We start from the raw sequence: 25,901 nt of genomic DNA, 5'->3' as shown, positions 1-25,901 counted from the left end.
GATTACAGCTTTGTTATCAGTTCTAAAGGCTGCTGAGGATCTGTAGTAGAATGCAGTTTGCATATAGCAGTAGAGATGGGAAGGCCTGGGAAAAAACTGGAAAAATTGGAAAAAAAACAAAACAGTCCCGAGTCCCCCCCCCCTTCCTGGTTTTCCCCAAAACCAGTTTTTCCCAGAAAAATTGAAAATAATAGTTTGATATAGTTTGAATATTCCACACACTTTTTTTCCATTTTTTCCAGGGGGGGAAACTGCTTTGGGGAAAAACATGGGAAAACCTGGTTTTTCCCGGGGGGGGGGGGTTTCCAGGCCTTCCCATCTCTAAATAGCAGTAACATTTAGTTAGAAACATCTGCTTGTGCACAACAATCAGATTATTGTATCATGAATCTATTACTCCTGATCTATACAGTTTTGCAATGGTTACCCAAGATGTGAGATAATCTTAGAAAAATCTTTACCGGTGTTCTTTTGGACTTTTTCATACCCATGTCTCTAGTTAAGCTAAAACCAAATCTCTGCAGCTGTGGATATTAGAATAAAAGGAAAACAGTTCTTACAATTGGATTTAAAATAAAAATAAAAATAAGTGCTTCAAGGTTAACACATAACTGGCTCTAATGGCTTTTATAAAAACAAAAGACGTTTCAAGCTTGCTACCTGGTTAACTGTCTTATACCGACATCCACTATATCAGCATTTGGTTTGGATAAAAACTCATGAAAGACTGTTGAAAGCAAGAGTTTAATATGGAGACATACCTAGATGCACCTAAATGAATGGCAGGTTCTCAGCAATATTTCAAGATGTTTCCCCCTGTTTGCAACCATGCCCATAAGGGTTCCTTGCTGGAGCAAATGGCCACTCCCAATGAGGGGCAGGGAGATTATTATCAGGGGAAAGGGCATGCGCTGTTATTTTTGCAAACATCTGAAGAGACAAGACATCTAATTACAGATTGACTGTCTTCCATAGCTGGGCCCTGATAACTTATGTGTGTGGCTGTTTTGCCTTGATCAAGTATCCTGCCCTTCTGGGTTTCTAGGACTGGATTTCAGGATGTCGCACTCAGATATCCTGGAGCAAGAGCCACATGTGCAATGCTGAAGAGATGGTTGGTATTATAAGCGTTGAGGGTGCCTATTACTTTGTTGGAAGGGCTGAGTAGCTCATTTGTCCATGGGCCTAGAAGGGTAGGTCTCTGGTTCATGCCTTCTCTGCTGAAAACAGGTGATTGATTCTGCTTAAATGTGAATACCAGCAATCAGTTCTGCACTAGCTGCTCAGATGTGCTCTGTCCATCTGCTCCTGCATACACAGAGCCTTTATATTTTTTTAAACACAATCCGAAGCAATACAGTTCCGTGTGTTGTATTGCTGGCATTGACACACAGTGATAAATAAGACATATATTAGCTTTTCTGGTTTCCTTCTTAGAATGCTGTTTCAGATCCAAATGCGTGATTGTCTTTTCCAACTTCTTCATATGGATTGACTGCTGCAGTTTGGACTAACTGGTTTTCTGCTGCTCTTCTGCGAATTAAGAAAAATTATTTTTGAGTTTCAACTATAAAAACCATGAACATATGCACAAACAACAAAGGGGAAATTTTTACTAGAGAAAAAGCAATGCTATACTTAATATGAGCTGTATATATATTCTGACAAGCACCTACGTTCAATAGGCTGATTCAATTCACTAACAGGGACTGAAAACAATAGAATTTGCAGATTCGGGTCAAAACTTGGTTCCTTTATATTTTCCCAGCTCTTACATCAGGGATGGCCAATGTGCTCCCCTGTAAATACTGTGGATTCAACTCCCATTCGCCTTTGCCAGTATAGCCAGTTATCATAAATGATGGGTAAAAGGTAAAGGGACCCCTGACCATTAGGTCCAGTTGTGGCTGACTCTGGGGTTGCGGCGCTCATCTCGCTTTATTGGTCGAGGGAGCCGGCGTTTGTCCGCAGACAGTTTCCGGGTCATGTGGCCAGCATGACTAAGCTGCTTATGGTGAACCAGAGCAGTGCACGGAAACGGCGTTTACCTTCCCACCGGAGTGGTACCTATTTATCTACTTGCACTTTGATATGCTTTCGAACTGCTAGGTTGGCAGGAGCAGGACCGAGCAACGGGAGCTCACCCCGTCGCAGAGATTCGAACCGCTGACCTTCTGATCGGCAAGTCCTAGGCTCTGTGGTTTAACCCACAGTGCCACCCGTATAAATGATGGGAGTTGATGGTAAATAACATCCAGAGGGCACACAATAGAGAGGTGAAGAACAGAGTTATTTTGTACAGTGTAAGAGATGCACTGCCTATAAAACATCACTTACTTTCTTCGGTTCCTCTGCCCTGTGATGATCAAGGTGATAACTCCAACCACTACAAGACCCATGATGACTCCAAAAATTATAAGCCATATGGTGACTGGGGGTTCGTAAGGTGTTGCCAGTGTTGGAGGAATACCAACAAATTCCAGAGTTTGGTCATCCAGTTGGAAAGCTTCATTGATGCGTCCTCGAGACAATCTGCCAAATAAAGGGGTGGGTGGGAATCTAATTACAGTGTAAACAAGGATTCACCTTAAAAATATTTCCTGTCGCTCTACTAAAATGTGAAGCTGGTCTGATGTGAGAAAGCATGCAACATGTAAAAAAAAAAGAGGAAAGGTGAAAAAAATGGCTTAAATGTTTACATATTTCTAGTGTCGTTCTCATCCTCTTCACTATTGTCTCCTGGTTTTCTGCAATTGACTGCAAAGTTGACTGCAATTTCCCCACTTCCAACTGGTTTATTTAGTTAAATCATGGTCTGACATTATGTTTGAATCCAAGGGTGCCTGCCAATCCGATATTTGAAATTGCAGTTGAAAGCTGATTTAAAAGCTGAATTTGTATTAACTATGGTTTGTTATTTCTACTGAATTCATGGGAAATTGACAAACCATGTTTGCTTACACTTATTTCTACTGGGTTTATTTAACAATATAGAAGTAAGCCTTACTGAGTTCAGTGGAACTTATTTCCAGATAAGTGAATGTAGGATTGAAGCCAGGCATATATTGCAAGTCCGTCCCCCCCAAATATCCCCAATATTCCAGCTTCTACACTCTCGCTTCTTCCATTTCACTTGCAAGCTAATTCCTTGCAATGCAAAAATTTCACCTGATTGCGTCTTCCACTTGAGATTTGGGAACAAAGTCTGTGACATTAGTGCCATTATTGGGCATGCTGACAGTAAAAACGAAGGAGATTCGTGGCGTCACGTCACCTACATGGACATTCGTTGATCTGATGGGGAGAAAAATGTCTTTACTACAAGAATTACAAGCTTTAAAAAACCATGCAGATATTTCTCAATATGCTGTCCTAGAGATCTCCATATTTGTCATTGGAATATATTGATTGTACACATAGATTACCTAATGGTTTCATATACACAGGTAACTTAGGCAAATTATTCAATTAGCCATCAACCCAAACATACATCTTCCACCTGAGAAGTGTCCAACTTAAGTCACATTTTATACGGCTACGAGTTCTTAGCAAGACCAAAGTCACTGGTTTAAAACTCTCATTGCATGTGGCAAAACGTTTTACAAAATCTATGCAGTTCAATTGGTGTGGGGTTTTTTAATGTGCACAGTGTATTGATATACCATTTTAAGGGTCTTCCCCCAGCAAAAACCAATGTGCAGTTAAGTGTGATGGTGGTCTCATAAGCTCACAGCTGCCTTATACCATGTCAGACCATTGTTTCATCTGGCTCAGGGGTGGCTAACCTTTTCCAGCCTGAGGGCCACACTCATCTCTTCCTAGCCCTTTGGAGACCACAGCCCAGTGGTGCCTGTTGATACTCTACATTCTCACACAGGCACATAGCTTCCCCCCTCTTCTGCTGATCCCTGCAAATCAGCATAGAAGAGGGGGTTATTATCACCCCTCATCAAATGATTGATGTAATGACTGGAAAGAGAATCTCATTTGGGCTGTATCTACTTTATCCCCCCCCCTTTTTCTGACATCAAAATCAGTGGAGTCTTGGTGCAGGAGATAAAAACTTGCAAAAGGGTGGTTAGGTGCACCTGGTCTACAGTGGCTTTGACATTCCAATATTTCAGACAGAAATCTTTGCCTGCTCTACCTAGAAATGTCAGAGGCTTTTTACATGCAAAGCATGTGTTCTACCACTAAGCTATGAGCCTTCTGTTTTCCACTAGCACAAGAACCAGGGCCGTCTTACCCATAGACGCTAGGGGTGCAGGGCACCCGGGCACCAGGCTCTCAGGGGCACCAGGCTAAGAGTCCGGGGCCTGAGAGTTGAGTCTGGGGAAGAGCCCACCCGTTGGTCAGAGCACTGCAGCTGGCTCTTCTGCTGTGGGCAGCTCTGTGCTGCGAGTTCGGGGGCGACCAAGCCAGCGAGACACTGAGGCAGCTGCCCAGCTCCGCTCTCCTGCGCGCCTGGGACTGGGCAACCAGGGGAGGTGCACCAGGTGGATCTTTGCACCCTGGCGCCACATATGCTTAAGACAGCCCTGACAAGAACACTAAAAAGTTAGCAGAATTTGCTTCCTCTTGGCTTCTGTAAAAAGTATAATGCAGTACCATAGGGGCAGCTATGCCGTCAAGAATAGACCTGTGATGAAGAAGTGCTTGTCTTGATGGGCTTCCTTTTAGGTAAATTCTGAATGTTCCCAGGGCACTGAAATATGTGCATTTTCCTATTTTGAAAACTGGTTGTGATATTGTTGTGGGGGGGGGGGGGGAATCTGGAACTCTCTCAGGTGCTGCGTAGCAATTGCCCACAGCAAAGCTAAATGAGAAAAAAAATTAACTTACTGAAATGCTATGCTTTCATTTTGGTAGTCCAAAAAGTACTTCCTCATGGCATAGGCAATTGTTGCCTTGAATAAATACATTTCGTTGTCATTCCACGGGTACTGCAAATTCAAAACAATAGTCCAATTGACTTAGATTCAGTCGCCTAGTAACTCTTTTGAAACAGATGGACTCTGCAGGGAGTAACACTCTGCCTTAATATGATTTATGTATAGCATACTTTTGGCTAATAAATCAAACATATGATTAACTTCTTGTGCTACATAGGGAAATGGATAAATGGTAAAATTAAGAACTAGAAGCTTAAATCACATTTCTGTTCACAGTGAGAACAGTGTACAAATATCCATTATAACAGAGGGGAGAACTTGCAAAAAATGCACATTGTTAGGCAAAATAGCATACAGAAAGGTGAATATAAGCAGAAATGCATATAGAAATGGGTCTGAATTTTAATGAGAACTTTTTTTAAAAAAATCAAACTAATACAGAAGTCAGGTGAACTGAAATTAAGACTGGACAAATGAAGAACTTAAGAGGGAACCATCCATCTCTAGGGAACGTTGCCTCTACTATCCTAAACCAATCTAGTCTGCATCACACTTGGAGTAGGCTAGTATCCTACTAGTTGCTTCATCTCCATTCCTGACCTTCATAGTTCACCCCTGTGGTTATAAAGTGCATACCTGTTTCTGGAGATGGAAACAAACATTAAATACAGAAATAAGATGGCAGAGATGTATAGACAAAATACATTTGAAGCAGAGTTATTATTAGGGTCATGCTGGGCATGTGGAATGGCAAAGGAGGAAAAGGAGACTGAGCAATGATTGTTCCCCCCACTATAGCTGGTATTGTTCATTCCTCACTGTTCATTTTTGAAAACGTCCTCACTGCTCCCATCCTAAACTGCCTTTCTTTTAACATTTCGATAACAGAGCTTGAAATCATATTTGCACTTGGAGTGACTTTTGAACATTTTACATTACCAGGATATCGATTCTGTGGCCATTTTAAATTGGTTTTTCCCCAACCTGGGGCTCCATTGAGCAATTTCACAGAGCCTGCGGCCCTCCAGATGAGCCTCAGCCAGCATGCTTTTTCGGGCAGTGCTGGGCCTGCAGGGCGTCCAAGTCACTGCATCCCTTCCAGCTGGAGGGCGCTCAGGAGGAATGTGGCAGGCCCACTGCTACCTGGGAATGATCCACCCTTCCTGCCCTCCCCTAGCTCCAACACTGTGTTCATGTTATTTCATAAGATATCATCATAAGATCATCTTCCTATGAATTTACTCACCGCATTGCTTCCCAGTGCTGCTTTCAGGCTGATCCTCACTTTGATTGCATAATCAGAATCTGGATTAAAATGAAGTAAAACAAACAGGTCTTGACACAGAATTCCAAACTCATTTCCATAACATACACATAAGGTAAAGGTAAAGGGATCCCTGACCATTAGGTCCACTCGTGGCCGACTCTGTAGTTGCGGCGCTCATCTCACTTTACTGGCTGAGGGAGCCGGCGTTTGTCCTCAGATAGCTTCTGGGTCATGTGGCCAGCATGACTAAGCCGCTTCTGGCGAACCAGAGCAGCGCATGGAAACGCCGTTTACCTTCCCGCCGGAGCGGTACCTATTTATCTACTTGCACTTTGATGTGCTTTCGAACTGCTAGGTTGGCAGGAGCAGGGACCGAGCAACGGGAGCTCACCCCGTCATGGGGATTCGAACAGCCGACCTTCTGATCGGCAAGTCCTAGGCTCTGTGTTTTAACCCACAGCGCCACCCGCATCCCAACATACACATAGCTAATGCTAAAAAAAAAAAAAAAGCACTGCCAGTGTTTTGATAGCTTGTGTACAACCACAACATATATCATTATTATACAGAGATGGTTGTGTGTTTGGTTCTCGTCATAGATGCCCGATGTACATCTTGCCACTAGTTTATGCTGCATCCATCAGCAGAGACCACATGCTGGGCTACAAAGATATTGTAGAGTTTTATCAATGCTAGAGACTTTCATGTGACCTGACCTACAAATTCTCATTACTTCTGAGCACATCTCTGCCTTGATTTTTGAGAGTGGTTCTGTTAATGCTTCACTTCAATCTCCAGTCACTGATCTCCTCTGAAATGGATCCCTCTGGTGCTGAAGTTTGGTTGGCCTGTACCAGGTGTGCCCTGTGCAACTCCTTGCCAATAGACATCCAGCAGCGGGAATCCTACCTGCCTTCTTTTAGATGCCTTTCAAAAAATGATATTCAGATGAGCCTTTGAAACATGAATTTGTTTTTACCACCCAGTAATTTATGGTGTTTTCATGGATGTTTTTACTTATATTTTTTAGTATTGATCTTACTGTTACATTGTGTTGCATTCTGCCTTTCTGTATTTTAATGGATCTCCCCCCCCCCCTTTTTTTTTTTTTTTTGTATACCACAATTTCCCAGCCTTTGAGGCAATGGAATCGATCTGTCCAGCCTTGAAAATTGCTGGTGGAGTTGTTGCTTTTCTCAGTGCTCTCCATGGGATGATCGAACAGTGGGGAAAGGTGGTGAAGGCAAGAACTAGTTGTGCATATACAACTCACACCACCAATACAACATTAACCTACATGGAGTCCAGGCTGTATCCCAGCCAATCCGTCTGCCAGCGTTCTCTTTCTCCAGCCACAACCGCAGAGGCTGAAAGTAGTGGAGCAAAGGTGTTGCATTCATTGTCTTCTCTCCTGTCACGGATTCTAATGCCTTGGTCCAAGGCTGTGATCTTCCTAAGGCAAGCATGGCCCTATGGTTTATAAAGAAGTAAGCATGAAACACCATCCACATGCTTGCTGTTATGTGACTTCCAAGACCACAAGGTGGCACCATATAGAGAAGATGGACCGAAATGAAATTCTCAACTAAAAATGAAGCCCATGCTTTCTCTTAACTCTATATCATGGGTAGGCAAACTAAGGCCGGGGGGCCAGATCTGGCCCAATCGCTTTCTAAATCCGACCTGCAGACAGTCCGGGAATCAGCATGTTTTTACATGAGTAGAATGTGTCCTTTTATTTAAAATGCATCTCTGGGTTATTTGTGGGGCATAGGAATTCATTCATCCCCCCCCCAAAAAAAATATAGTCTGGCCCCCCACAAGGTCTGAGGGACAGTGGACCGGCCCCCAGCTGAAAACGTTTGCTGGCCCCTGCTCTATATCCTGGATTCCCCCAGCTTTGCTGGGTCCTGCCCACCTTTCAATCCACTAGTGTTACTGTGACACCTGGTGGTCAATTTCTTTTTTGGTAGTGTTGCAAAATATTACCCAAGCCAAGTGAGACTTGAAGTGACCATCTATCAGCTGATAGGCAGTCCACCAGATGGGCCGCATGACTGAGTTCCCCTGCAGAAAGCAGGCTTTATGTTACCATCTATCAACTATATATGCTTCTGACTTCCGGCTATTTAACAATAGAAACAATAAAAAGTCTCTCTCTGCATTTCTGGCTGCTGAAATGAAGGATGCTTGTGGGGTGGAGAAGCCAAGAGTGGATCTCCGTTATTCTGGTGACAAAAACAAACTCTTGGACAAAATGTGTACTCAGTGGTAGCTTTACTTTAAAATAAAAAAATAAAATATAAGCATACATCTGCCCCACTGAGCCACTATGCAAACATGTGATCTCAAGAGATCTAGTAAAAAAAACAACCCCAATGAAAGTGTATCCCGCAAGCCTGCCCATTCCTACCATAAGGCATCTGGGCAAGAGGAGGAAATTGCAGATGAGAGAAGGTTTAATTATTCTCTTATCATCTGCTGATTTCTCTGCTGGAAGCTAAGTCCTCCCAGCTCTCCTTTGCAAAGCAGCCCAGATTTTCAAGTGGAGGCAGACTGGGGTCCAGTCCATATCAGAGTTTCCCCTAAGGAGAAATTAAAATATAGGGCATGTTTTCTTTCCAGGTTTTATGCAGTATTTTGTTACCCCAACTTGTCACCAGCTGCTGTGGAATTAGTAATGTCACATTTGTAAAGTTCATCTGTGTGGCCTGCAGCTTTGCAAAGTGCTTCTTGAAACTGGAACTGGTAAATTGTCCTCGTGTAATATCTAGCGCAAGAGAGAGAGAAGGGAAAAAGGGACAAATCATTTGTCAGGGCTTAAATCAGGCATAGGTCAGCAACAACAACAAAACAATATATCACCTGAGTTAATCTTTATTCAAGGAAACAAACCACAGCTCAGGCCTAGTGGTCTCAGCACCTGGACATTGGTGAATTACACATCCCTGTCAACACCTGGGGTTTTAAACTGGGCAATGGAGAATAATGAAGAGATGGAGATGCAAAGGGAATGAGTAGAAGTCTAAAGGCAGCTGTATTATCCTTAATTTAGGAACATAGGAAGCAGCTGTATACCAAGTCAGTTCATTTGTCCATCTGTCTCAGTACCATTTGCTCTGAATGGTGGCAGGTCTTCAGGGAGGTGTTTTTCCTAGCTGTGTGTGGAGCCCCCAGAACCTGAGCCTGGGACCTTCTGTATGCAGGTGCTGAAGTGAGAACAGAAATTGCTAAGAAAGAGCTCTGGTGGTTGAGTGCCTTCTGAACTGGAGGCAAAACAGGCCAACCAAGAAACTGGATGTGGGGGGCATATCAGCATGCTCTGGGAGCCTTCAATGTTGCAGAAGTACAAAATAAATTTTAAAAAAGCCTTATGGTGGAACCACCTCCAGAAATTCTCCAATGAGGAGTGGGCATGTGTAGTAGCTACAGGATGCTAAGTGTCAGTTAGAAAACAAAAGTGCTTAAAAGGGAGAGGGCAGCAGAATGTTTGCTGGAACCCTGAACAGGCGCCTATTCAGAGGATATGCTGCCACATTTTGTTGCCAGACCCACTCTTTGTATTCTAAAAAGCAATCTATACAATAGCAGAGGGTTTTTTGGTTTGTTTAATAACTGGTAAACCACAGAGCCTAGGGCTTGCCGATCAGAAGGTTGGTGGTTCGAATCCCCGCAACGGGGTGAGCTCCGGGTGCTTGGTCCCTGCTCCTGCCAACCTAGCAGTTTGAAAGCACGTCAAAGTGCAAGTAGATAAATAGGTACCGCTCCGGTGGGAAGGTAAACGCCGTTTCCGTGCACTGCTCTGGTTCGCCAGAAGTGGCTTAGTCATGCTGGCCACAGGACCTGGAAGCTGTACACCGGCTCCCTTGGCCAATAAAGCAAGATGAGCTCCGCAACCTCAGAGTCGGCCACGACTGGACCTAATGGTCAGGGGTCCTTTTACCTTTTTAAGGTCAAATAACAGGAGTAAGGCGCTCATTTGACATACCTTATGAAAGAGTAGTCATTGGCTACATGGAAGAGAGCTGCAGGGTCACAATATTCCTCATCGTGGGGCACTGGTTCCACCACACCTACTATCTCTCGCCTGCAGAGAAGAAGAATGTCAGGAGTTTCCATCAGTATTAGAGAAGGATGTGAGGTTTAAAGGCATGTGCATCTCCAATAGATTGAAGTGTATTGAAGCAGCCCTCCTTTACAGCAGTACTTTTGCTAGTACTCTGAGGTACATTGACTGTTAAGATGTTTTGTGGGAACTCCACCTCTCCCATTTGCATTTGACCTAAATGTGTTGCTTTTGACTGGAATTGTTTTATTTGTTTTTTAATAAATTATTCTACTTTGTATTATTGTAACCCACCCTGGAACCTTCTCTTCTAGGTCAGGTATGAAACAAACAAACAAGAATTAAGTTCAGGGAGCCTTCAGCCTGCCTGATAAACTCCCTTTACTTACTAGTTTCAAAGCACTATAAAAATTCATAAGCAACCTTTACAGAACAAGGGGTATTGGCTTGAATTGTCTTGCCATTTTTTAATAACGGAAACAGAACTTACTGGACTTCCTTGGAGTCCGTCCCCCCCAATCAATGTACGATATCCATTATTTGATTTGGGAATTTGAGTTATCAACAGATTATTAATAAACTTGTACTTGCTTCATCTGCCACCATTTCTTCATCCATTGTTCTTTTGGAATTTCACCAGAAAATACCATCCACCTCCATTTCTCTAGCATGTAAGTGAAAGGCAACGTTCCAACAATAGTGAGTGCTTGCTTCAGCAGGAAATTTATATCCGTCTCTGGAAAAGAGCACAGCCAACTGACAGGATGTAGAGAGAATTTAACTCCTGAGAGCTGCCGATTCAAACTTTCATTGCAGTTCTAATCCTGCAAAGCAAAGGCTGGTAAAAATCACCCCCAATCCCCTCAACGAAGCTTCCATGCTTGGAATGAAGAAGTAGCAGTGCCTTGGTTGGCTTTTTGCGTCTCCATTCCTCCCAATTTTTTTTCTTTTTTGAGTACAGTGGCTTTTAGCTTCCTAGCCTGAAGGCTGGATTTGCCTTCTTAACTATCATTGTAAGGCACTCTGAGAGAAACATTTGTGGTTGAAGAGTACAGTAAAAATAATTTAAATAAAAATAAATAGCAATACTGGCCTTTGATTCAAAAAGGCTGTAGGGGAACAATTCATGAATGCTTAAAATCGTGCTTTAAATGTTTTAAACGGATATATATGTATATAGTTTTAATTCTATCAGTGTTTAATTGCATTTAAATGATTGCCTTTTCTATGTTTTTAGCAGTTCTTGTTTTTAATCTGTAAGCCATGAAGTAAAAAGGTGGAGTATAAATAAATATATGATGATGATGATGATGATACAGAGAGAAATGTTTAAAAAGCAACAGAAAAGGGTGAGTGGTTAATAATTTGCCAAAGAACAAATAATTAATTTCAAAACACAAACTAAACAATATTGTTATAATACTGAAAATGTTTTGAAATCTACACTTTATTGAAGTATTGCAAATTGCTCCCAATATTTTTACTTCAGTCACACTGCTTTGCCGTGAACATTTTGTACCAAAATGGCTGACATCAACATCGTCCTGACATAACCAACTCACCACTGTCTTCTTGAAAGGTGGGCTCCAGAAGGCCAAGAGATTTCAAATGTTTGGGGGTGGCTGCAGAAAGGGACATGATCTCTCCTACAGCTTCATGGAAGCCTTCATTCGCACCACTTCTTAGCAGATAAGAAAGGTTGGCATAGGCCATATCGTATTCAATGTGCCCCATTTCGTGGTGTGCTGTCAGGAAGTCATCCATTGTCACTTTGGTGCACATCTTGATCCTGCAGACAAATGCAGTTCAGACAAAACTGCATCAATTTTTTGGGTAATGCTTTGATTGGTTGTCCAGAAGAATCAGGTGTCCTCACCATCAATTTACTCTTTTATGGGCAAGCTTTAAATTGGGCTCCTAATGGATTTTAGACCTAGAAATTGCTGTTCCTAGTGGGTGGGTGAGAAAGCTCCTACAGTGTACTCAGGGCAGATTAAAAAATGCTTTCTTTGCTGACATGTAGTGATTTTACTGCTCAGTAAGCATAGAGAGGTTTGAATCTGGGTTTCCCACATCCAAATGCAAACCCCTTATCTCCTTATCTTACCATTTCTTTATCTTTTATATAAATTGAAGGACAACTGTCATATCAGGACTTAACAATATGTAGGGGAGCCTCCAGTCCTATAAGCACCTGTGTTTTCATTTTCCTGTGGTCTGTATGCAAATGCTCCATGGGAATAAGTTGGGGGGGGGGGATCTTAGGGCCTTCCAGTACCTGTAGTCTCCTTTCCCCATATCCCAAGCTGTGGGGTGACAGACAACTTTCCTGCCATCACCGGGTTCCACAAGCATAGAATTGTTCCAGAAACCTTCAGTCATTTCAAAGAGTCCAACCGAGACGAAGAAACTTTCCGCAGCTTTAAATATGGTTGTTACATTCCAGTTCTGAAAAAAAAAAGTCAGGATTTAGGCATTAACTATTATTAATTTCTTAAGTGCTAAGCGGTATCTTTTTCTATTTTGTTACTATTCTAGTTTTAAAGCCACATTGGTTTCAGCAACCTCCTGTCTTATGCAGTTCTCTGGCTCAGCTAATCTGGTGAGTTTATAACCCTTTACAATGATGATTATGATGATGATATGATGATGATGATTAATTTTTATTTATACCCTGCCCATCTGGTATTTACATTAAGTAACATGGTCAGCGAATAACTATGGCTTGCCTAGAAGTCATTACTCTTGAGTAAAACATGTCAAAGAATTGAGGGGCAGGAGTGATTAGTTCTAGGAAAAGGAAAAGGAAGACACCAGAGGCATAAGAATGTATTAGAAGATATCAACCATATGTGTTTGGCTTAGCCATAAAAGCAGCAGATGCCATGCACAGCTCTAAAGGAAAGTGTGACAGTTATACAAGATGTACATGCAACAAAAAGGTTGTAATTTTGGATACTTTGTTCCATTTCCTCTCCCACCTGTTTTTCTGTTTCCTCTCCTAACAGTCAACCAGCATTCTGTGGTCACCGAGCATGATCAGGCTTCATTGGCTAGGTTGTTGTTGTTGTTGTTTGAGGGGAGGGCGAATTCCTTAGCAGGAATGAGAAACCTATGGCCCTCCAGGTGTTGCTGGACTACAAATCCTATCATCCCAGACAACTGGCCAAGCAATGTAATAATAATAATAATAATAATAATAATAATAATAATTAATAATAATAGTAATAGTAATATGGCTGGGGATGATGGGAGTTGGAGTCCAACAACATCTGAAGGAGCATAGGTTCTCCATCCCTGCTTTGAGGGTGTGTTCTCCAGATGTTTTGTATTTTTGCAAATTGTGGGGTTTCCCCAATTCGATACTTTCCTCTTGTGACTACATAAGCATCAGTACTCTGAGAACTGAGATATACTATAAAGACTAATAAATGCTAATGGCATAGCCATAAGACCATGAATTTGCCTTTCAGAGCTGAAGTCCAGGGTGAAAATTCATGTTCCTAAACTGCAATGTATTTGTTTGAGCATAATCAGTTGACAATTTGTGCATATCCTACCTTCTCCACCATGGCGGAAGATACATCAATGTTTGGTTTATTTGGATAAGGAACCATTAAGGGGTATAAATTTGTCCAAAACCTACCCCACATGTCACCTTCAACAGAAAAAGCAGAATTACAAATAAATACAAAATTTATAAGCTATAAGCTGCAAGTTGGGTCCTAGAGAGACCCATGCCAGCCGTGGCTACTAAATCAACATTTCCATACCAAGTAAATGAGCAGGAAGACATCCATTTGGGTCAATGCGGCCTGAGGTATAGGTCCTCTGGAGATTATGCCTTACATAGGCATGAAGCTGCTCATACAAAGGTTTTATCTGGGGGGGAAACCACAGAGAGGAGCTCTATTTAATTTTTCACATTGGGTGTTATTTCATTCATGTTTCCATTTTGGCGAGCTTGAAAAATAATAATCCCATTTGTATCCTGCCCTTCCTCCCAACAACATGGGGGAAGGTAGGTTAGGCTGGAGCATGGCTCAGTTTCACCCAGTGAGCTTCATAACTGCTGCCTTTCCTTGCGTGTGTTAATGATTTGCGTGATTCAGAGAAGCTTTCTGATAGCAAACTGACTAAAGTCATATTTTGAATGAGCCAGGCCTCTGTACAGAAAAACATAACAAACCCAAAACGAAACCCACCCCACGCTCCGAAATGTAATCTTACTTCTTCAAATGTACGCTCCACATCAACAATCAGCTGGTCACTACTGTACTGATACTCTGCTGGAAATTGTATTTCATAATCTCCTCTCCAGTAAGCTCCATAGTCAGCGTAACCTGAAAAGCAGCCAAACAATCAGTCATCATAACCAGATTAACATAAAGCACATTTTGCAGGCTCTGATCCAATACAACTCCAAATTCATGCTGGCCATGTTAAAATATGTGGAGACCTCTTTGTGCCTGTTAAGGATGATATATTATACACAATAATCAAATAAGTCCCCATTTGAAATATCATGGCCCTGGGCAAGGATAATGAATTGTTAATTGTTGTTTGCACTGTGTTATGTCGCTCTGAACACATGATAGCAAGGTTTAAGTTTCCACTCTTTTAAGAACAATATGGAAAAATAGGAGATCAGACCATGACTGGTTTAGAAAGCATGTCATCATATTAATTAAGACGAGGGTTGGAATAAATGACCTTCCAGATGGTTAATGGGCCTGAAAACTGCTGGCATATTTTCTGTTAGGTAAATAAGAGATGATACGTTGTCATGGGAAATAAATACTATGCTAATGGATTTTAATGCCCAGCAAATATCCAAATGGGATTCCCCTCTCCCCAGTAAGGAATGGGGTAACCCAACTTAGTGCCTGTGTAAAGAGGTCAGACTCAAGTTTTGAGCTTGGAAGAGGAATGAGTCAGAGAAAGGGCAGAGTCACAGAACTGAACTCTTGCTTGTTCCCCTAGAAAGCTGTTGTGGGATCACTGGATTTGGGATTTGTCTGCTGAAGTGTTAAACGATGCGCCTCCATCTATGCTCAGCCTGTATTTTTGCAGATGAATGACAATATTAGAAAATGCTATAAGCCTTCTTACAGGAAACTGAATGCTGATAAACGTTGCACCCTCAAAGATGATTTACCGATATATTATATTTTAAAAATTATATCCTGAACTTCTAGTGAAAAAAGAAAACCACTCAGGGTGGCTTACTTCTAATATATAACAATATAGTTTCACAACACAATATAAAACAAATTGCCAAAAAAGAAAAGAATATATACCGTATTTTTTGCTCTATAAGACTCACTTTTTCTCTCCTAAAAGGTAAGGGGAAATGTGTGTGCGTCTTATGGAGCGAATGCAGGCTGCGCAGCTGTCCCAGAAGCCAGAACAGCAAGAGGGATTGCTGCTTTCACTGCGTAGCGATCCCTCTTGCTGTTCTGGCTTCTGAGATTCAGAATATTTTTTCCCTTGTTTTCCTCCTCCAAAAACTAGGTGCGTCTTGTCATCTGGTGCGTCTTATAGAGCGAAAAATACGGTACTTGGAGAATTGAGGAGTATGTAACTATATACAAGCCTAGCAATCTATGAAAAGGAAGAATAACTGAGGTATTCAACAAACTTAAAAATTCTAGTGTGCAGCCTCATCATATGCCACTGTAAACATGGCTTCAAGTAAGAGAAATAATTTAATTTCCTGCTGGTGATCACATGTACATGGGGAGCCATTTTCGTGAAGTGCAACTTACCATTTCCTCTTGCAACCTCATTCTTCAGTTGGACATAACTTTCATATAAAGGCCTCATCTTCTTGCCAACATCAGCTCTCCAGCCTTGCCAAGCCCATAGCCTTTCTAAGTAATTGGTGCTGACAGCCATGGTTTCATCCAAACCTGTCACCATAAAAGCATACTACTGAAGTGGAAACAGTGCAGCAGATGGACAAACAGTCTGCCCTGGTGTGACGCAGCTTCTGAATATGGAAGGATCACAGATTACATGGCAGCAAAGCTGGACATGCCACCAAGTGTCCTTTCCGTAAGGAGCTGCAGCCAGCCAACCCTCGGTGTTGGAGATACCTCCATGAATAGGTCCAAAAACACATTCATCCCAATAAAAGGTTGCAGGTTTAAGAGTTCAGTGGATGTGACAGGCGAAAAAAAGGGGAACATAGATTTGCTGAACATTTGAATAATCCAATTTATATGTGCATGTGCAAATCTCAAAATAATTACTAAAATGGAAATAGAAATAAAATATAACTCAGCAAAGCGGATGGGACCAACCAAGTGTCCTGCGTGCCTGCCCACTCTACCATCCAGGTACGTACTGTTGACAGGCAATTTCACTTAGCCCCTCATTATTATTTAATTATTACTAATATTTATTGAGTTAATACACCACCCTATATCCGGAGGTCTCAGGGCGGTTCACAGAACAAAATCACGCCTAGATGCTGGCATTTGACTAAGTTTTCCTCAGTGTAGACCAGGCATAGGCAAACTCGGCCCTCCAGATGTTTTGGGACTACAATTCCCATCATCCCTGACCACTGGTCCTGCTAGCTAGGGATCATGGGGGTTGTAGGCCAAAAAAACCTCTGGAGGGCCGAGTTTGCCTATGCCTGGTGTAGACCTATTGAAATGAATGAACATGACCAAGTTATAGCCATTCATTGTAATAGGTCTACTCTGTGTACCACTCTGCGTCCCGCCAGCTCTTTCCCTGTGGGGCTTGCCAAGTCACTTCCTCATAGCTGCCCCCTCAGTCTATGTCCTCCCTCTAGGTCACTGGGATTCTCACCCTATGTTCTGCCCCAGCTCTCCTACTTGGTTCCACTTACATTGATACACCAGGTGGCCATATGGAGAAATGATGCTTATCATGAAGTACAGAATCTCTTTCTCATCAGTTTTACTATTGTTTTAGCAGTAAAAAGGTAAAAGGTAACGGACCCCTGGACGGATAAGTCCAGTCAAAGGCGACTATGGGGAGGAGATGTTTGTTGTTTATACCGTACCTGGTTCCAGGGGAAAACACTTAAAAGGATCATCTGGTTTGCACACAGTCCCGGTACTATAGATGGTACTCATTTTGTTTAAAACAGCACTGAGCTGCAATTTAAATAAGAAAACTATTAACAAGAGATCACAGCACTGCTTTATTTATCCAAAAGGGGGCAGTGGTGTAGGTTAAGGTTACCAGACCTCCGTGTTTCCCGGGGACAGTCCCCGGATTTACAAATCAGTCCCCATACAAAATCCATTGAAGTTGAAAAGTGTCCCTGGATTCATTGGGAAAAAATATGGTAACCTTAGTGTAGGTGGATCAAGGATTTGAATGAACAGATGTTGAAACACCAGCCCTGCATATAAATTCAGCAGGGCTGTAAGCTGACGATTTATTTATTTTTTACTAGGCAATTTGCTAACAAACATGATGGGTAGCTTGAAACAAAAGAAGAACCCTCTTCCACTTTCCTGCCTGGATAGAGGTGGTTCATTCTTACAACAAGTAACCAGGCAAGTGGCTTTCTACAGGTCTTTAAAAATACTAATGGAAACATAACATGCGGTGACATGGAGAGTTATAGTCCCTTGCGCTTGCACGCCTCTCTGTCAACTGGATTGGCAGAACCGTTTTGCCAGCGTCACTCAGCAGCCTGTGCTTGCTTGTGGTCTTCCCAACCCATTCTTAGCTCTAGAATCACAGCTGATGGGGAAGCTTGCCTCATTGTATTACTTCAGATACAGAATTAATCCCTCTGACTCCTCACTCCTAGCTCTATGATAGACCATAACCAACAGGATTGCTTGATCCAGCCAATGGGAAGAATAGCAGGGGAACTGCTGAAAGTCACAGTCCTTTTACGTGTGTGTGTGTGTGTGTGTGTGTGTGTGTGTGTGTGTTACAAAATAGCAGTGATAATGTTGTTTTTAAAGGCATAGGTAACAATCTATCCTTCTGACAGGAAGCAATAAATGCCTCATTGACAACAGAATCCTGCACGTTACTCTGAAATCCCACAGGGTTCAATGGGGCTTGCTTTCAGGTAAGTGTGTTTCGGATCGCAGCCTAAGGCTGTGATCCTAAGCACATCTACCTGAGTGTAAGCCTCATTAAATACTTTGATAAGGAATAGAGAATTATATATAATGTTGTATGGCATCGTGGCTTACAGGTGATAGCAAAAGAGCCCTAAGAATCAGTTTTTGTTTCTCTCAGTTTCCCATTCTTAAGCAGGGACTGCACATTAAAAAAATAAAATAAATAAAATTAAGGAAATTATGAACTGAAATAGTCATTTTGCAAACTGAAAAGTACTTGTTTGCAGTTTTCCAGCATAGTTTGTCATGAATGTGTGTAAGTTTCCATAACAGCACATAGTTTATATTACCAGACAATGAATTAACAACAACAATTATTTTGTAACCACCATGTAATGAATTGCTTTCAACAGGGACGTTTAGCAACATACTTGGCCTTGTTTTTCCTGAGGCAATACAGATGACCCTTTGCTCTGTAGAGACTGAAGTTGGAGTCTGAGAGCATAATTGGAAAAGTCATCCACATTGAAACGGCTGGCATTTTGGGAGACTTCTTCATAGAACTCTGACCATCTGGAGCCCGCTGCATTCTGGAAAAGATCCATTTGAATTATGAATTATACATTTGCAGGAAAGTGTGGCATGCCTAGAATGTTGGAACAGATGAAGGTCCATAGCCTTGGGGGTAGAAAACCTCTTTGCCTGCAGGAAGTCACAAGTTTAATCTTTGGGATCTCTGGGTAGGACTGGTGGGAAAACACTTCCCCTGAAACCCTGAGGAGCATCTGCCAGTCAGCGCAGACAGAACTGAGTGCCTCAAAACTTTTGTAGGCGCAAAGAGTATTGAAACTGAGATTGTGCATGACTGCCCCTATAGTGTTGTGAGCACAAATCATCACGAATGTGCAATAAAAAGGAGGGGCCCTGGAGCACAAGTAAGATCTGAATCTCTGTGTTTGTTAAAGCTGATGTGTCACTTCTTTTAAGCGATAAAAGTGTTGCTGTTAATCTACTGCAGTCTCTGGCATTCATTAAGCAGGGTCAAAAGAATGTCCATTCTGGGCTAAGCTGTCCTTTGTTCCTGGCAAAGTGTAAAATTATTCTCTGCCTTTCTCTTGGAACTTACTCTGCACCTTCCCCTACTCTCCAACATTTCTCCAATGAAAATTGGGACATCCTATTCCATTATTATTATTATTATTATTATTATTATTATTATTATTATACCCTGCCCATCTGACTGGGTTGCCCAGCCACTCTGGGTATGTTTCCAACATATAAAAAAACACAATAAAACATTAAACATTTTTTAAAAAAACTTCCTTATACAGGGCTGCCTTCAGAGGTTACTTATCTCCTTGGCTTGAGGGTCACATAACTCAATTCCCTCCAACATGAAATCAGGGATGTCCTAAGGCAAAAACAGGACATTCCAGGATCAAATCAGAAACTGGGACAGGCTTCTCTAAATCCAGAAGTGTCCCTGGAAAATAGGGACATTTGGAAGATATGCCTTCCTCTCGGTCCCATCTAGAACTGCTTATTATGCCAGTATTTTTATACTATAAAATTATTGGTGTTGACAGAAAGGGAGCCAAAATATTGCAATTAAATAACAAGGAGGGAGGTCTGTACATGCTCAAGAGACTCCTTTTAGTTTTACAGGAGTGCATTGATCTTGCTGTAGAAAGCATTAAAAACCCTTAAAGGGCTAGCTGCCACTAACAAAGATAGCCCAATGATCACTGAGCATGCACAGTAGCCATGGATCACTACTTATGTTGTAGGGTTGCCATATTTTGAAGAACAAAAAAGAGAGGATACATTTGCCAACTTCTGCTTTGAACTATGGATCGCTATGACGACCACCTACCCATGAAAAAGAGGACGTGTCCTGGAAAAAGAGGACATGTGGCAACTCTATGTGTAAGTATCAAGTGTTCCAGATGTGTGTTGTTCCAAAACCAATAAAGATGGGAAGGGAGAGAGAGAGAGATTCCAACCTCTGGATCAGCAGCTGATGCATGAATATATTCGTTTTTTTATTTAATAAATTTGTATACCGCCCTTCATCCAAAGATTACAGGGCAGTTCACAACACAAAAATACAAAATGAGAACACAAAGTGCATAATAAAAACAAGAACAAGAACAAACCAATAACCCCCTCTCCTACAGACACTTTATTCTATTTATTTATAAAATTTGTATGTGTGTGCAGGTTAAGTACTTAATTCGTTCCAGAGGTCTGTACTTAACCTGAAACTGTTCTTAACCTGAAGCACCACTTTAGCTAATGGGGCCTCCTGCTGCTACTGTGCCGCCGGAGCACGATTTCTGTTCTTATCCTGAAGCAAAGTTCTTAACCTGAAGCACTATTTCTGGGTTAGCGGAGTCTGTAACCTGAAGCGTATGTAACCTGAAGCATATGTAACCTGAGGTACCACTATGTATATGATTCACTGAGATGAACAGCATAAAATCAGTGGCTACTAGACGCAATGACTATGTTTTACCTCTGCTGTTGGAGGCAATAGGTCTCTGAATACTAGTGGCTGGGAATCACAGGTGGGAAGAGCACTGATCACTTCAGGTTCCCATGGGAATCTGGTTGGCCACTGTGAGAACACAGAGTCTGGGCTAGATGGGCCTTTGGCCTGACTCAGCACGCTTCTGTTAGGTTTTTATATTGAAATGGAAATTTGTGTTGCTAAACATGTAGGTCATTTCATTAGCAATCAAAACAGAGGGGGGAAATGTGCCAAACTAAAACTGCCCTATGTCAAATGCAGTCAGAAATCCCAAACTGGAAATTAAATTGGGAGATCCAAAGCTGAAACAAGAGGGACTGTGTTCATAAATAGCGGCACGGATCTAGTGAAATGAATGTCAGAAAACATTATTCCCAGAATAATTTATAAAAGAATGACTGGGGCTTGGCTCGATTTAAGAGAGAAGGCGGCTATCGTGGTCCCTATTTATTCACTGATGGCATTTAAACCATTTTACCACATGGCCTTAAGATGGCTTCTGGTTTTAGATGGATATATAATGGAACTTGTACAGTGATAACAGGCTGAGATATAGCCAGCCACCACTGTTTGCTGAAAACAGATACTGGAAAGGAATCTTCAAACTATTCTTAACACATTTCCAAGGGTAAGAGATGTTTGACACCCAACTTAGCAAGTTATTAGAAACTCATTCCTATTGGAAGCAGCAGAATGGGACTCATTTAACAGCTAATGGCTCACAAACTAATGTGAATCTTATTTTAGTGAATTTGCTCCCCCCCCCCCCCGCTAACATTTGCAGGATTGTGCTTGACCGCTGCTGAGGTGGCAACTTAAGTTTTATCATTAGAAGGTGAGAGGCACACACGGGGCAGGAAACTGTAGCTGAGATCCTTCTTGAAGTTTGTGTAATAAGTTTGTCTTCCATTATGGGGAATTCTGGAAATGACACAATTCTTAATAAAATAAAATAAAGTTCTACCTAATGATTAATAATCAATAATAATTTATTTCTGTTGCCCATCTGGAAATGGGTTTCAGTCTCAATTCATGCAAGCCACAAAACGGGAATATTGGCAAAGTACTCAGTCAGTATATAATGTTTAAACCCACCCAATAATAATAATAATAATAATAATAATAATAATAATAACAATAATTTTTATTATTTGTATTTCTACCCCACCTTTTTCTTCATGGAACTCAAGGAGGTGTACAAGTTTCTCCCCCTCTTAATTTAATCCCCACAACAACCCTGTGAGGCAGATTAGGCTGAGAGGCAGTGACTGTCCCAAGGTCACCCAGTGAGCTTCCAGGATTCGAACCCCAGCCTCCCATGTCCTAGTCTGTCTCTCTAGTGTCTACACCACACTGGCATCCTGCCTAAATAGGCTTAGTCCTTTATTTCATTCACCATTCCAACTTATTTATAATACTGTATATTGTTTTATCTTTCCAATGCTTCCGTTCATTTCCTAAACACAATAACAAACGCTAGTCAAAGGTACCCACCATCTTTCTGGCATTCTCGTCCGTGATGTTGGTGTTATAATTCCATGAAGCAAGTGAATTTTCATAAGACAGGTCTTCTGCACGGGCATTAAATTGCATCAGAAAATCTGTAGCCTCTTGAACCACATCCCCTGCTACAGTCTGAAGAGCCAAGCTCCAGATAAGGCAGAGTTGGGCCAACATAATTCCTCTTGGGCCAAGAAATACCAAATAAACAAGGTTCCTTCAAGAAGGCTTCCTTATTAGCGCTTGTCTCATCAGCCTTCAGATGTAGGTTGGCTATGAGGAAAGAGGCAGAATCTTATCTACTGGGCATTTTATACCTTTAAACTAGCAAAAAGGCAAACCCTAGGATAGGTGTGTAGGTATTTGTTTTTTTAAAAAAAATAAAAAATTAAGTATGCAAAAGTGAATAATTAACTCTGGAGAGGCATAATTACCTGTAGTGTTTTATGGCTTTCTTTTGAAAGGCTTTTACTTATAGTTAATATTTCCCCAACATCCTGTCAATGATAACAGCTAGTTATCATCTGTCCTGTCAGATTTTCGGAGCTTGGGAAACTTGCGAATTTTTACAGATGTCTGAGAACATGTTTCAGAACGGGAATAAGTCATCTGCAGCCAAAGATTGGGCTTGCTCCAATATGTAGACTTCAGTGTCATCCCAACAGACCTCGTCGCAGTGGACTTGGCTGTGAGGCCTCGTCCAGCTTGCCCTCTTGTCCTTCTCCCCATTTCCTTTCCTCTACACAGGGGTGGGGGGTTCTCTGGCCTAAGGGGGAGAGTAAGCCTCTCTATTCAGCCCTCAGGCCACTACTCCTCCCCAGATCACACTCCTAACTGCTCTGCTTCTTCCTCAAATGCTTGCGCTTGGAAGGAATGTATCCTTCAACTGTGAAAACCTCTCTCTCTCTCTCTCTCTCTCTGTGTGTGTGTGTGTGTGTAAAAACCTTTGACTTTTCCATGACTAGAATATGGCCTACAGCTCAAAGATAGAAGTCACATCTAATGATGTTGCCCCCTTTTAGCCTCTTCACACCCCACCACCACCACCACTGGTACATAGCCCCCAGAAGGCTTCCTGTGAGGGAATGCAGCCCTTGTACGGCAAAAGCTTCCCAGCCCCTACTGTAGATCACCCCCTTGCTTCTTCCTTTGGCCTGCTGAGACCCCTGACTCCTCTTTTCCTAGACCACTGATCCCCTTCAGACCTTTATGCCAGCACTATTGATTGGTGGCACCAGAGCTGCACACTACCTGTGCTTTATCATCACTTCCAGTGCAGAGCAGGGGGGTAGGAAGGGGGGGGGCGGTGGGGGCAGACCGACTTGGGTGCCCTCGCTGAGGGGGGTGACATTCGGCGCGCCGCCTGCCCTCGACTCCCAAGCCTACGTCAGGGTAAGGGGAGGAGCTGCTTTGCCAGCGGCATTCAGCCTTCGTTTTGACAGCTTGGGGGAGGTTTGGGAGTCGAGGGCAGATGGTATGCCGAATGGCCACCATGGGCAGCTCACTCCACCCCTGGCTGCAGGGCGTGCATGCCACTCCAGGCACCCAAGCGGCCATCCCGCACCTGTGAGGGCCCTCTCTGCGCCATGCCCCACTCGGGAGCGTGCCCACCCTGGGCAGCGCGGGCTTATGCTCTGCCGCTGGTACAGGGATGGGGAACCTGTGGCCCTCCAGAAATTACTAGATTATAACCTCCATCTGTGGAATGCTTTCCTCAGGAAAGCCTGCTGTTCACAGACACTGCCATATTTCTGGTGCCAGCTTCAAATGTAATTCCTCTACTGTCAGACATTTGGTAGAATGTGATAGACCGATTTTTAACTATCAGCCACATTGGTTATTCTCCCCCAAAACGTAATACCTTACTTCTCAAACATGTTAGCAAGCATTCCCAGTTGACCCATTTTGCATATGTTCTAGGAGTCTTCTGAATTAGGATGATTATAAAGTGGCAATAGTGCATCTCGGCAGATTTACCCAGTAATTTACACTCACAGAAATCTTTAAACTGGGAATATTGTTTATTGCACACCCACCCACCCAGAATCATAATATACACATTTAACATTTCAATATCTATAACGGTACGTAATAGTACCGTACTATTATTGTTCTGTACTACAGTACATATCTATTAACATCGCTGAAGATAGCTCAGTAACAATAAACATATATTTCTAAGGTTTGGATGGTTAAGCTAAACTTAATTTGCAAAAATCTTACTACAAAGCTACTCAGCTGGCAATTTAAAAATGTAAATTGCCAATTAACTTCTGGAGCTGAAAGGGTATTCTCTGTGTTAAAATCTGTTAACCTCTTTCCTTTAAAACTGCAAAGAATTAGGCTTGTATCAAGCATCTCAGCTCTTCTTTGTTCCCGATTATGTGCTAACAACCTTATCTCTTTTCAGCCTGGTGTCTCTGTGATGCATCAATTGTCTGTCTGCCTCCTGGACAGAAAATCAGGAAAGCTCTGTTTGCTCATTCCAGTGCTGCAACCTGTTTCCTGGAAATGTATGGGATATAAATGTTGAGATTTTTCAGTGAGCGGTTGTAGCATCACTGTGACCTTTTAAAAAAGTTGTCTCTTAATAAGACAAGGGTCATGTCTGACTCAAAGGCTTTGTGGGTGCCTCATTTGCTTGTACCGATTTTTGCCAAGTAAGGCAGAACAGTCATTTTGCTTACAATAATACCATCAGTAGAGCATGAGACAATCTCAAGGTTGTCTGTTCAAGCCCCGCATTGGGCAAAATGTGGATTCTTGCATTGCAGGGGGTTGGACAAGATGGCCCTCACGGTCCCTTCCATCTCTACAATTCTATGAGTCTATGATTCTTATTTTAGGCCGCAGCTCACTAATGGGCCCACTCACATGTTAGAGACCAACGGCTGAAGACCGAATGGATTCTTTATGGTTTTAAAGCTGTAATCTAAGAGTCAATCAATGTGGTGTCCTCCAGATGGTGTTGAACTACAACTCCCATCAACCAACACAAATGGTCAGGAAAGACAAGGAGCTGTAGTCCACCACTATCTGGAGGGAACCACCCATGCTGTAGTTCTATGGAAGCCCCATTGAAGTCAATGGTCCTCTGAGTAGACGTACATAGAATTGTGCTGTAAGGCTACTGTTGTAAGCAAATCAACTTGGAGGTACCACTGAAATCTATAGGATTTAATATCATGTTTATATCTGGAGGACAAGTATGGCACTTTGACCAAGACTCATATGATTTCCCCCAAGTCCAAGTCTTGCTTGACTGTCAAGAAGGCCTACATCCTATGACAAAGAATGAGAGGCAGGGGTAGGGAAGGGGATGTGCATTTGCAGAGTTAGACCCAGAACTGTTATCCAGTGTCAATCTAAATATTTCTGCCTTGCAAGACTTGGACCAGAAGTCATCCTAGAATTCATGAGAGTTCTGCAATGGCAGGTGGCTATCATTCACACCTCCTGTGGAAGATGAGAAAGGCACTGGGAAGATTCTGATTCTGAGCCCAGTCAGGACAAGAATGCAACTTTTCTTTGACCCCAGCATGTGCCCAAGGCAGGTCTATTTCTACATGCTGAATATCTT

General features: G+C 42.3%; 1 protein-coding gene across 1 annotated transcript; it reads right to left on the bottom strand.

The window, feature by feature from the left end:
* Positions 1 to 427: 427 nt before the first annotated feature.
* On the bottom strand, positions 428 to 22,612 carry ACE2 (angiotensin converting enzyme 2). Its single transcript, XM_079972613.1, has 18 exons — positions 22,316 to 22,612; positions 18,723 to 18,881; positions 17,265 to 17,358; positions 15,994 to 16,137; positions 14,456 to 14,568; positions 13,999 to 14,107; positions 13,786 to 13,883; positions 12,504 to 12,673; positions 11,788 to 12,014; positions 10,817 to 10,961; positions 10,148 to 10,246; positions 8,807 to 8,929; positions 7,457 to 7,629; positions 6,139 to 6,197; positions 4,843 to 4,943; positions 3,169 to 3,294; positions 2,338 to 2,532; positions 428 to 1,533 (listed from the first exon to the last, which is right to left on the bottom strand). The coding sequence occupies exons 1-18, from the start codon at positions 22,496 to 22,498 to the stop codon at positions 1,434 to 1,436; spliced, it is 2,418 nt and encodes an 805-aa protein (XP_079828739.1). The 5' UTR covers positions 22,499 to 22,612; the 3' UTR covers positions 428 to 1,433.
* Positions 22,613 to 25,901: the final 3,289 nt, after the last annotated feature.

This window comes from Podarcis cretensis, assembly GCF_951804945.1.
Source record: "Podarcis cretensis genome assembly, chromosome: 4".
NCBI lineage: Eukaryota > Metazoa > Chordata > Lepidosauria > Squamata > Lacertidae > Podarcis > Podarcis cretensis.
This window is presented reverse-complemented; position numbering and strand designations above follow the sequence as displayed.